The sequence below is a fragment of the Antechinus flavipes genome, chromosome 6 (assembly GCF_016432865.1).
Source record: "Antechinus flavipes isolate AdamAnt ecotype Samford, QLD, Australia chromosome 6, AdamAnt_v2, whole genome shotgun sequence".
Lineage (NCBI taxonomy): Eukaryota > Metazoa > Chordata > Mammalia > Dasyuromorphia > Dasyuridae > Antechinus > Antechinus flavipes.
In genome coordinates, this window is record NC_067403.1 from 201897876 (window position 1) to 201911023 (window position 13148).

A 13148-nucleotide genomic window follows, 5' to 3' on the forward strand; every position below is an offset into this window, starting at 1 on the left:
AGTTGGGGTAAGAAGAAAGGAGCTAGAGAAGGAAGAATAGACTTGAGCCCTGCCACAGCTCACGGTCTGTAGGGAAGAAAAAATTCCTACAAAATCATTAATTAAAAAAGAATATTAGGGGCAGCTAGAAGTTGCAGTGGATGGAGCACTAGCCCTGAAGTCAGGAGGACCTGAGTTCAAATATGGCTTCAGACACTTACTACTTCCTGGCTGTGTGACCTTGGGCAAGTCACTTAACCCCAATTGTCTCAGCCAAAAAAAAAAAAAAAAGACTATAGAATTCAAGACTGAAGTCTGTAGTTCTGTATTAGTAATTCAGGGAAGGAAAATATCAATGTATGCTGGAGCAATCAGAAAAAGCCACACGGAAAGGGCCTCTTTGTTAATTTATGACAGAGTATGGATTGTTAATAGGGGGGAGAGAAGCTTCCTCATATTATCTTACCCAGTGGTTCAACTTTCCTTCTACAGAGCATTTAAGGAGAGCTTGGCAAGTACAAGAATGAATTGGTTTTGATTTTGTCTCTCTCCCTGGTCAGCCCTGGGTTGTTAGAATGGAATAAAAGGTGGACACTAGTCACCCAAAAGTTGTCCTGTGGGTAAGGGGGAAGCCTGACAACCAGACTATCACTAATTCTCTTAGCAAAGTGGTAGCTCAACTTACTCCTCTGTAACACGAGGGGCCTGGGCTAATGCAGAGCCTTTTTTGTGTGCTGGTCTCTGGGAAGTCTGGTGAATCCTATAGATTCCTACATATTGTAGCCTACATTCACAACTGAAGGAAATGCTGAATTTTAGTGATTAATGAAAATAAAGATGTAATTTGTTGTTTCATCTAAGTTCATGGACCCTCTGAAAGCTACATGGAGCTGGGTTTAGAACCTGTGAGAGATGTTCCTGGGAACCCAAGGGGTAGGTTGGGGGAATGTGGGGTCCCTACCAGAAGTCATCCCTAGTTCCATCCTTCCCTCCCCGTTATCCTTAAGCCAGGAAGCCAGTGAGGATTTTTTCATGGGCCTTGTTCTGGATGAGAACTGTGAGAGATATGAATCAAGCAGCTTTCATGTTCTACATTATGGATCATCGGGAGTTGTCCTTGTATTACCTATCACACATACCATGATCCGTGAAGCCCCTTTTTTGTACAGGCTGCATGGGTTTGGAAAAGTCATCCGGGAGACTTGCATGTGTCATGAATTGCACACAAATCACCAACGGCATGTTGCATGCATGTCAGAGAGAACGTCACGGCTAACCAGCAGGTTTGGGTTGCCTTATGAATGGAGCTATACCGTCTCTTACTTAGCACAGGCTGAACAGGGATGTTTTGGGGTGCAGAGTCTTAGGAGAAAGTGCTCATTGTGGTGCCTCGGTCACTAACTGTAGGTCTCCCCTGCCTCTTGGTCTCCTTCAGCTCCTCCGGAACAAGGCGTATGTCATCCTGGCTCTGTGCTTTGGGGGTGGAATTGGTGCCTTCTCAGCCTTCTCTGCCTTGCTGGAACAGATCCTGTGTGTGAAAGGCTATTCCAATGTGAGTTGGGGGTGAAGATTTGGGGAGGGGGGGGAAGAAGGAACTTGATGAAGCTGGGTGGGTAAATGGAAGATCTGGGAGTATGATAGCTGGGGAAGATTCCGGGGGCAAGAGGTACTAAGGAAGTATGAGTTTCAGTGTTGGCTTATATCGCAGAATGGCAAATTTCTGGAGATTGTGAACTTCAGGAGAACAGCCAAGTGGGAAACAATGGACCTTAGAGCTAGAAGTGATCTCAAATTTTCTTTTATTTGTTATGTAAAGATATTTTTTTATGTCCCCATTACACTGAACTTTAACTTAAGCTATTTGAAGGCAGGATGTCATTTTTTTCATTTTTTGTGTTCTTATGTAGTTTGGACATGTTAGACCACTGACTATTGTGGAATTGGATAGTTGTTTTTAGACCTTTTCTTTTTTCAGATGGGAAAATAGGGACTTGGAGCAATGGATCAATCAATAAACATTTATTAAATTATGTATCAGGATCTATGCTAAATCCTGAGGATACAAAGAAAAAGCAAAAACAGTTCCTTTCTCTCAAGGAGTTTACATTCTAAGGGATGAATGAATGGGGACAACATACGCAAGCCAGAATATACAAGATAAATAGGGAATGGATGGTAGGGAAGGCACTAGCAGGTTGGGTTTGGGGGAACAGAGAAGGACCAGGAAAGACGTCCTCAAGGATGTGGCATTTAAACTGAACTGCCATAAAGGTGCAGAAACAGAAAATGAGAATATTATGTAGAAAAGCAAGGAGGCCTGTGTCATTGGATCAGAGTGTGTGTGGAAGGGAATTTTAGAACTTTAGAAAGGAAGAACTTTAAATGAGGAAAGATTTTCTATTTGCTCCTGGAGGTAATTGGGAGCCTTTGGAGTTTATCAAATGTGGGTAGTGGGAGGGCTGATATGCTCAGACTTATATTAGGGAAAATGTCTTTGAGGGTTGAATTAGAGGATGAACTGGAGTGGAGAGAAACTTAAGGTTTGAGGAAAAGGTAGGAGGTTATTGTAGTAGTCCGTCAAAGATAGGATGGAGGTCCACACTATCGTGGTGGCTGTGAGAGTGGAGGAAAGAGCACAAATAAGGGAAAAGAAGAGAGAGAAGTGACAATATATAGCAGTTGTTTGGATATGTGGAGTGAATAAGAGAGGTGACAATGCTTTAGACAGCAAAAGGGAAGTTCAGAAGAGGTGAGAGTTTTAGAGGAAAGATAATGAGTTTTGATTTGGACTTGTTGACACATATTCTCTTAGCCAGTCCTGGTACCCAGGTCTTTTCACTTCTCTACCCCAATAATCCACTGCCTGGAACTGCCTTGGAGGGTGGGTCCATCTTGCATCCTCATGTCTCTTGCACAATCACTTGGACTTTGTAAGATTCAGTCCAATTCAACAAATATCGAGTTGGCACTTATTGTTTGCAAAGGTCTGTAAAATCTGGTTTCAGGAGTTCACAGCCTAGTGAGGATGGGACAGAGGATGTGGGATTTGGACTGACTTGACTAATACAGAGCAGAAAGTGTAAAGATGGTTAAGAGAGCTAGGAAGATGGACTTCAGTTTGCATGGGTACCACCCTGAGTCACAATCATACTAGGATTTATGCTCTGTCGTATTCAGATTTTATACAATTCAGCAAATATTTATTGACCACTCCTGAGTACCCAAGACTGTGCCATTCTTTGTGAGACTATTCTTTGCAGAGAAGGAATCAGCTTGTATAGATGCAAGGAACTTCCTTTTCTGAAAGCTCCCTATCACAGGTCCAATTTTTATCTTTACTTTGTGTCAACCATAATTTCATTACATTATTTTTGGATTAGAAGTTGGTGATGAAATCTTTGAAATAGACAACTCATGGCAATAAACCCAAACAGTCCCAGCTCTATACCAGAGCTTCCTCCCTTATAACAGTCCTAGCAGATGTGTGGGAGTGGGGGATGACATAGAGACAAAAATGACAAAATAACCCTCAGTGTTATGTAATCCCTTCTGTTTTTTGAGTGATGGCGGTAGACTGGTAGAAAAAGAGGCAGAAAATGTGAAGAATTTCAGTTTTAATTTTGATCTTGGTATTCTAAATACTTATGAGATACTTGTTTAACGACCAGGATGTGTGTCTGTACAATTATAGGAACATTCTTGCTGTAAATGACACCAGAAAACATAAGAAAGTTGCAGCTAAAATAAAAGATCCTCAGTTTTTCTTGGAGAAGCAAATAAAGAAGTGAGCAGGTTTGGTGCCATTATGTGCTATAAGTCAGCAAGAAATTTCATTTCCATTTCAACATACATTTATTGAATGTCTATTATTATATGTAAGGTGTTTGGGATTCAAAGCTCAAAATGAAGAATCCCTTGCCTTTAAGAAACTTCCATTCTAATGTGGGTAGGACTAGTGTTAGGGGTGGTGCATTGTGGATGGGACTTAGAATGTACACAGGTTCCAGCTGATGAGAAAAGAGAAGGTTCTAGGGAACTACTAGAAATAAAGGTATATTTCTTTTCTTTTTTACAAAAATTATTCTTTATTATAGCTTTTTATTTACAAGATATATGCATGGGTAATTTTTCAGCATTGACCCTCGCAAAACTTTCTGTTTAAGGGAAGATTTCTTGTAGGAAGTAGCATCTGCTCTTCCTTGAAGGATTTTAGGGATTCTGAGAGATAAAAAAAAGAGTCAATTCCAGGCATGGGGAACAAACAGCCTTTGAAGAGACACAGAGATAATCCAGGGAGTGTCAGCTTCAGGAACCAGATAATAAGTAAATTGGGCTGGGACTGTAGACTTTAGGAAGAATAGCTCCTGGAATATTCTGTTGTTGATTAGTTTCTGTCATGACCCATGCTTCACGATTCCATTTAAGATTTTATTGGCAAAGATACTAGAGTGGTTTGCCATTTCCTTCTCCAGTTCACTTTATAGATGAGGAAACTGAGGCAAACAGGATAAAGTGACTTGCCTAGATTCTCCTGACTCCAAGGCTGGCACTCTTTCCACTTTTTTTTTTTATTATAGCTTTTTATTTACAAGATATATGCATGGGTAATTTTACAGCATTGACAGTTGCCAAACCTTTTGTTCCAATTTTTCCCCTCCTTTCCCCCATTCTCTCCCCCAGATGGCAGGTTGACCAATACATGTTAAATATGTTAAAGTATAGTCAATATATGTATACATGTCCATACAGTTATTTTGCTGTATAAAAAGAATTGGACTTTGAAATAGTATACAATTATCCTGTGAAGAAAATCAAAAGTGGCACTCTTTCTACTATGCCACCTAGATGCTTTGTCTGGCATATAGAAAGCACTTAATAAATTCTAGTTGGCTGACTGATTAATATAAAATTCCTGGAAAGGTAGATGAGCTAGATTCATTGGGTTAAGGTGGTTTTATATTACCCTGGAAGTAAGAGGAAGATTAAAAAAAAATTATTTATGGATTTAATGTAAACACAATCAAAATTCATGCTGATTTCTACATATTATTCAATAAAATTATAAGAACATTTAAATGAAAATAATAGATAATTGTGCTAAGGGGTACTCATGATAAAATTTTTATAGGATAAATATATTATTAGTCCATAAATGTGTTTATAGAATATCTGATAGTAAGTTATTGAAAAGGATCAAGAAAATAAAAATAATCAACAGAATAAATACATAAAAAGATTAATCTTTTCTTAAACATATCTTTTACAGTAAGACTCACATCAGAACTCACATTGAGTAATATAAGAACTTCATAACATCTTAAGTCAGATCCTTTCTCAATCCAGTCATTCTCCATATAATACCTAAAGCAGAGGTTACTAAGAGGAAGATTTTTTTTTTTTAAATAAGGTGATATGACAACACCTCTCTCTTTAGAATATTGGTTTGGGAGATGAATGAAGGAGGATAATTTGGAAAAGGGAGCGATTGTTGGACAGGAAGGAAGTAGGAAGAACAGGAAAAGTCAGCCTCTGTGGGTTCTGAAAGTGCCAGAAGTACTTATAGAGGATAATCATTGGGTCCCCGGGGACTTTTCCAGGAGCATAAGGAAGATCTGCAGAAAGTGGAAAACGGTGTTTGCAAAGATAAGAAGCATGGTCCTTGAACACAGAATTCTTTATCCAGAGAACCTTAGCATGATCAATGAAGACAAGAAATGAATATTTGAGAAGCAAGTAGCCTTTGAAAAGTTTATAGAAAAATATCCACTTCAAAGAGGTCTTTGAACTCGAAAGCTTCTTATCCCAAAAGATAGACATTTAAAGTAATCAAGATAAAGCAGTTGCTTAAAAAAAGACGGAATCATTGAAGGTTCAGAATTGTGTTGCAGAGAAATGAATTAATCTAAGATAGTAAAGAGAAAAAGTCCCCAGCAAACCAAGAGAGAGAAGAGAGTGCAAAGAAGGCTAAACCCCAAATGAAGCCCTGATCTTGATAAAGGGAAAGGATAAAAACCTTATCCTTTTTGTGGCCCGATTTGGGGTTTCCTTAGCAAAGATGTGTTTGCCATTTCATTCTCCAGCTCATTTTACAGATGGGAAAACTGTGGCTTCTCCAGGGACACAGCTAAGAAGTGTCTGAAGTTAGATTTGAACTCAGGAAGATGAGTCTCGTTGATTCTAAGCCCAGTGCTTTATCCCTGTACCATCCAATTGCTTCAAGCAAAAATAGTTTTGTTTTTTTTTTTAATATCTGTGGTTTTATTTAAAACACCTCTTTAAAAAATTTTAATAATATTTTATTTTTTTCAAATATATGCAAAAGTAGTTTACAACAAATTCACTTTTGCAAAACTTTGTGTTCCAAATTTTTCTCTCTCTTCTCCCCCCTACCCCTCCACAAAACAGCAAGCAATCTAATATAGTTTAAACATGTCACACAACATATAGCAATGCAATTGAATAAAATAAAAAAATTTTAAAGTGTATTATGCTGCTCTAAAAGGTCAGGGAATTGCACATCTATTTTGAAAGTCTGAGATTTAATCAAATCTCTATTTCCAGCTTGCACACACCTCCTTGATCCTGAATAAATAAGATTTGCTAAAAGTCCAGAACTGTGGTATATAGTAAATGGAATCTACAGAAATTGGTGTTTTTTTTTTTGTTTTGTTTTTTTAGTGCTTCTGAATCAGAGCCAAAGAACAGCCAGATAAGTTTTTTAATGGATATTTTCCATATCTTTCCATTTGTGTGTAATCTTACCCTCTGCTGATGTTCTACTTGACTGAAAGATGGCATGATGTAGTGGAAAGAGCCTTGAGCTTAAATTTAGGAAAGGCATGGATTCAAATCCTGCCTTTGATGTTAGTTATTTAGCCAAACACAGTATCCAAGGGCTGGTGGATGGAAGACAGAAACTCAGAGAGGCAGGCCGAACAAGACAAAGTCCTCCTCTCCCAACAGGCAGAGGTTCCAAGGCAAGCGCAGATTCCTTGTCTCTTATTCTTTTGCGGAGAGTTTTTTTGGGGTGGGGATACCTCAGGAGCCCCAGCATAGTACTGTACAGTAACAACCTGTTGAAACAGCTTAGATGTTTTTTGGGAATTTGAATCCCTTTCAAAATTCTTTAACCTAAAGTCAAATTTGCAATGCAGATTTATATAAAATCAGAATTATCTGTACATATTTCATTCTTCCCTATAATTCACCTACCAGGAGTGTGTTTCATTATTAGTCATCATCGGTCCATCATTAGCCATTCTGAATTGTCTTTACAATATTGTTGTCATTCCATAGAAATTGTTCTTCTGGTTCTGCTCACTCCACTCTGAAACTGACTCTTTCACCATTTCTTAAAGCACAATAGTATTCCATCACATTCATGAACCCTGACTTGTTTGGCTTGTTTGACTATTCCCAAACTGATGGGCAACCTCTTGGATTTCACATCCTCGCCCTCTCAAAAAGAGCTGCCAGAAATATTGTTGCACATCCTTAAGAGTATGCTTTCCTCAGTTTTAATCTCTCCTTTAACTGACTCTCCTTCTAATTTCATCTTTCCCATTCTTGAGGGAAATGAATTTCTGTACCCAACTGTGTGTGTATATATTCTTTCTCCTCTATTTGTTCTTCCTCTACTCATATAGTCTGCTCACATCCCTTTCCATCCACCTTTTCTCCCTAGCCTCCTCCTCCCATCCCCATCATTGAGAATGAAAAAAAAAATCACAAATATATATAGTCAAGCAAAGCAAATTTTTGCATTGGTCATTGTATCCATATATACACATATATGTATATTAAGTGTATGTGTCCAGGCAAAAGAAGCTACCTAAAGTTTCTTTAACATAATGCTTAGATTTGGCCACTAACTTTCTGTGTAATCCTGAGCTAGTCATTTAATTCAGTTTCTGACAAATGTCTATTAAGTAGTCAATATGTGCAAGGAATTTAATCTTTCCAGAGCTCAGTTTTCCTCATCTTTATAATGGTGAATGGATATTGACCGAATGAATATCCACAATAGAAAGAGATGAGTTTTGTCCAGATCCCACTCTTCACAGACGCTCTGTCTGCTTCTTGGTACTGTTAAGAGTAGGTGAAACAGTAATGGGGATACTGAGTCTATTTTTGTACTTTTGGTCCTTAACAGAATGCCTGCATACAGTCAGTATTTACTAAATGCTTATTGGACTGAGGAACTGTGACTGATGGTCATCATGTTGATGGTGCCATGAGTGGCAGAAAATTATATGGAAATTACTGTTTTTCTGATTATCCTCTTTTGGAGGGGGGAAGCAGGGGAAGGTAATTGAGGTTAGTATCTTGTCCAGCTAGTAATTATCCTCTAAATTCTTTTTAAAAGAAGATATCAGGGGCAGCTAGATTCTGTAGTGGATAGAGTACCAGCCCTGGAGTCAGGAGGATCTGAGTTCAAATCTGACCTCAGACACTTAACACTTCTTAGCTGTGACCTGGGCAAGTCACTTAACCCCACTTGCCTCAGCAAAAAAAGAAAAAAAAAAGAGGGCATCATAAAACATCTGACTGATAATTGCATAGAGAATCATCCAGATGAGGTTGGATCAATATTTTTTGAATTGAATTGTCCCAGAAGTGATATCTGCAGTTCTCCATTGAGAGATGTGTTGATGTGTCCTAGGGACAAAACCCTCCCCACCATGTTTTTCTTGGCTATGACATGCCCCATGTTGACAACAAATGGCTGGTGATAGTCTTCCCTATGACCCAATGACAATGTGACCTTTTTTCTTTTTTTTAGGAATTTTCTGGCCTCTGTGGGGCCCTCTTCATTGTGTTTGGGATCTTCGGTGCTCTAGTCCTTGGCCTCTACGTGGACAAGACCAAACAGTTCATTGAAGCCACAAAGATTGGTTTTTGTCTGACCACGTTAGCGGCCATCGCTTTTGCTGTGGTAAGTGTCTTTCCTATAGTTTTTACATGATTTCATATGTCCAATGGGTGCCATATTACTTGAATTCTCAATGGGTAGGATGGGGTAAGAAGGAGGGAGAGAATTTGGAACTCTGTTGTGGGGATCAAGCAAGGTTATAGATTTTCATGATTTTCTCTAGATAAAAATACCAGCTTCTATTATTCTCTTATTAATTATTATCGTTATTATGGTAGGGGAGTTGCCACCTCTCTAGCTAAACTTTTAGGTAGCTGCAGTTTTAGGAAGTTCTTCCTAATTTAAATCTGCCTTTCCCCAATTGATTAAAGATTTTGAATTCTAATTTTCAAGTGGTGATTAATAGTCTGTGTTTCCTCTTTTAGAAATTATCCATATTCTTTGTTATTTGTCCACTGAGAGGCATGAAAGTACCTGGACAAGAAGAGGGAATGTTTGTTTATTCCATTGGTATATTTGTGTCAGAGCAATATGTTCTTGCGTCATGTTAGATCTCTTAGAGATATTTAACCAGAAGGACTTTTCTTTCTTTCTTTCTTTCTTTTTAAAAAAAGATTTTCTTGGTATTTAAAAAAATTGAATTCACTTTCTCATGACTCTTTATTTCCTGCAACATTCCTACTCATTCATCTTTTTCATTTCTCTGTGGACACTGCTCTCTCGAAGGTTAGATCAGAGACCTTTTGATCAGCAAACGTAATGACTGCTTCTCTGTCCTTGTCCTTCTTGACTTCTCCTAACATTTGAAAAGATTGATCATCTTGTTGAAAACCATCTTTGCTTGTATTTGGAAAAATCAAATACTATTAGAAGGTTTTAAAAAAAAGATTGATCACCTCCCTTTCTCAGGATCTCGCTCTCCTTCCTTGGCGCTCAGTGTTCTACTTTTAAGGTCATTTCTCCCTCCTTACCTCCCCCCCACCCCTTTTGCTATCCACAAAAATTTCTCCCTAATCTGTTTTATTTTTTTAAATTTTGGATATCTTTGTTTTTTTGTGGTTGTTTTGCAAAATTCCTTTATTCTTACATAATTGAGTCAGTTATTAATATTACAATTAATTATGTAAATGTAAAGCATATTACATAATTATTTACATAATTGAGTCCATTAATTTTGGTTCCAGGACAGTTAGATGGTGCAGTGTACAAACCGTTGGGCCTGGATTCAGGAAGATTCATCCTCCTGAATTCAAATCCAGCCTTAGGCACTTAGCTGGAGACCAGCGAGTCACTTAATCCTGTTTGCCTCAGTTTCCTCAAATGTAAAATGAACTGGAGAAGGAAATGGCCAACCCCTCCAATCTCTTTGCCAAGAAAACCCCAATAGAGTCACAAAGAATTGGACACAACTAAACATCAACAATAAATTTTGTTTCCAAAATAAAATCCTTCCATTTGTTCAGTAAACCTTTTTCTTTTCCTTTGAACTCAGTTCAATTTCTTTTAGTTTCTTATAACTCTTCAACTTTGAAAAATATTTAAATAATTGATCCATTTGGAATTTATTGTTGTGAAGGGCAGGTCAGTCAATAAACACTTAATACTGTTTCATATTATGCTATATTATAGAATGATACATAATATAACATATTATACTATGTTCCAGACACTGTACTAAGCACTGGGAATACTAATATGAAAAAAGAAGACAGTTCCTGCCCTCAAGGAATTTAAAATCTAATGGGGGAAGAGAAGCACCCAAAAGGAAGCTGAAAAGGCATAGGGGGAATTTAATTCTTTATTTTTTGTTATATTAATATCTAGTTATTCCAAAAGTTGCTATCAGTTCTGATTCCTTTCCTCGGTGTTTTATAATGTTGAATTTAGCAAACATTAAAATTTTTTCATATATTTTGTTCTATTTCTGGATTTTCTATTTAGCTCCATTGATTGTTTTTTCTCTTTTTAGTATTCATTATTGGATAGTTTTCTTTATTTTTACTTTAGAATCTATTTTGAAATCTGCTTGAGCAATTCTACAATTTTTTTATGCTTTACTTTTATCTTCCTGTAACTTGGTTTTTTCACATAAATTTTGCTATCATTTTATCTATATCTATAAAGCAATACATTGGTATTATGATTAGTATTGTACTAAATTGACTTTGTGAGTGGAAAGAATAATCATAGATGCCATCATGCTGATTATGTGAAGTCTCAGAATATGGGTAGGGAAAATTTTCAACTTGAGGTCCAGAGTCATACAAAAAGATTGGTTCAGCCTTCTACATGGGCAAAAAAAAAGGGAAAAAAGACTATCTATTCCCCAGATGATGAAAGTTTACATAATCCTCACAACAGTTCTGGGAAGGAGTTGCTACTATTATCCCCATTTTACAAATATTAATAATAATAACCAACATGACAGGAACTGTACTTACTGTGTATCAAGCACTGTGCTAAACCCTTTACAATTCTCATCACATTTAGTCCTTATAACAATCCTAGGAGGAAGATACTATTACCATTTTACAGATAAGGAAACTGAGGCACAGATATATGTTTATATATACACATATGTTTTATATATTTACAAAATATAAAAACATATTATAAATATAAAATATTATATACACATATGTATATTTATTTTAAATGGCTTGCCCAGAATCACTCAGCTAGTGTCTGAAACAAGAGTTGAAAGTGAGTCTTCCTGACTAAAGTCCAATGCTTATCTACTTTGCTGCTCATTTTGGATTTATAAAAAAGTGAATTCTTTTTCTTTTTCGATCAATCTACTCAACAAACATTTATCTTCAGATAAAGATTGGATTTTGTGGCCACTGAGGTCCCTTTCAACTCAGAAATTCTGTGATTCTGCATCCAAGCGTATCTCCACTATCTTTTAAGTCATCAACAATTTTGATTTTTTTGGAGATTGTGGTGTTCTATGATTTGTAGCCATATGGCAGTCCTGAAAAATATAGGAATTAAATAGACAGGGTTTATGTGTCAGGAGGTGGCTTAGGATCATTGAAAATACTGCATAAATTCTCAAATGTTATCCAGCCCATTTTCTTTCCACTGTGCTATTCTTTGCCTAGTTTTATTATCTTGTGCACATTATATCTTCTTCGCAGGTTAAGAATTAAACTCAATTCTTTCTTAAACTTTCTCAAAGATGAAAGTTAATTCATTCTTTCTCTCAGGAAAGAAATTCTCTTAGTCCTTTCTTTTTGTCCCTCCCACAGTCTGTCTTCAGCCATAATTGTTTAATCTTTCCAGATTAAACTATAACTTTCTGCCTGAAGATACAGTAACAATATCCAGAGTCTGTATGAGAAAGAATCTTGCCGAACTAGAGTAGTATAGTATTAACCCCTTGGAGTCTACTCCAATGTCAGTTCCAAAGGCCGACTTTGAAGAATAACATTTTTTTTCTCCACATGAGTTCTTTGACCTTGTGGTTTTCAACTACAATGCTTAAATGTGCTGGAAAACTGATTCTGGGATTTAAGACTTAGTTCCTATAACTTTTCTAGATACTTTGCTCCAACTGTTTTGGACATTTCTGTTTCCTGGAGGAAAACCCCATTGAGACCACAAGAGATGTTTTTGTTCCTTCTGGCAACTTCAAGGACTTTTTCTTTGTTGTTTTGAAGTCTGATGATGAACAGACTAGGCTGGTTGAATTTTGAATTTCTCTGTTGGAATGCCATAGATTTGATTTGGAGAGTGTTGCTTTAGGGGGAAAAATAGTTTGGGGAAACATACTTGTGCAAGTCTCTAGAAACTTTTTTTCCCTTTTATATTTTTCCAGGGCCTTCAGATCACTTCCCAATCTTTTTCCAAGTAGGTGCTTTTCTGAACTTGTTTTGTCTTTCTAGCTCTTTCTGTATCACTGTGTCTTCTACTATTTTAATCTTATTTTTAATGCCCAAATTATCTGTACTGTTTTCCATTTAACTGAATTTTGTAATCTCTTCTTGAGACTTTTTTTTTGGGGGGGGGGGCACTACATTCACTTCTTTTAATGTCTCTCTGGGTTTTTATTTGCTGGTTTTAGCACTTCCTTCAAAACCTTAAGTACATCTATGATCCCTTTGGTCAGTGCTTAACAGTGTTTGGTACATAATAAGAATTTCAGAAATCAAATTATCATTAGTTGCTTGATTGTGTTTCTCAGGATTGTTGTTGTTGTTCAGTCCCTTCAATTATTTCCAATTCTTTTTTTGGAGTTTTCTTGACAGAGATACTGGAGTGGTCCTTCTCCAGCTCCTTTTACAGATAAGGAAAT

The 13148-nt window shown here is 37.0% G+C and overlaps 1 protein-coding gene across 1 annotated transcript in view; it reads left to right on the forward strand.

Annotated features, from left to right (window-relative positions):
* The window catches only part of SLC49A3 (solute carrier family 49 member 3), a 53424-nt gene that overhangs the window by 31240 nt on the left and 9036 nt on the right, over positions 1-13148 (forward strand). The window contains exons 6-7 of the mRNA XM_051964441.1: positions 1415-1531; positions 8762-8914. Of these exons, the coding sequence (XP_051820401.1) occupies positions 1415-1531; positions 8762-8914 (270 nt within the window). The remainder of the gene's footprint in view (positions 1-1414; positions 1532-8761; positions 8915-13148) is intronic.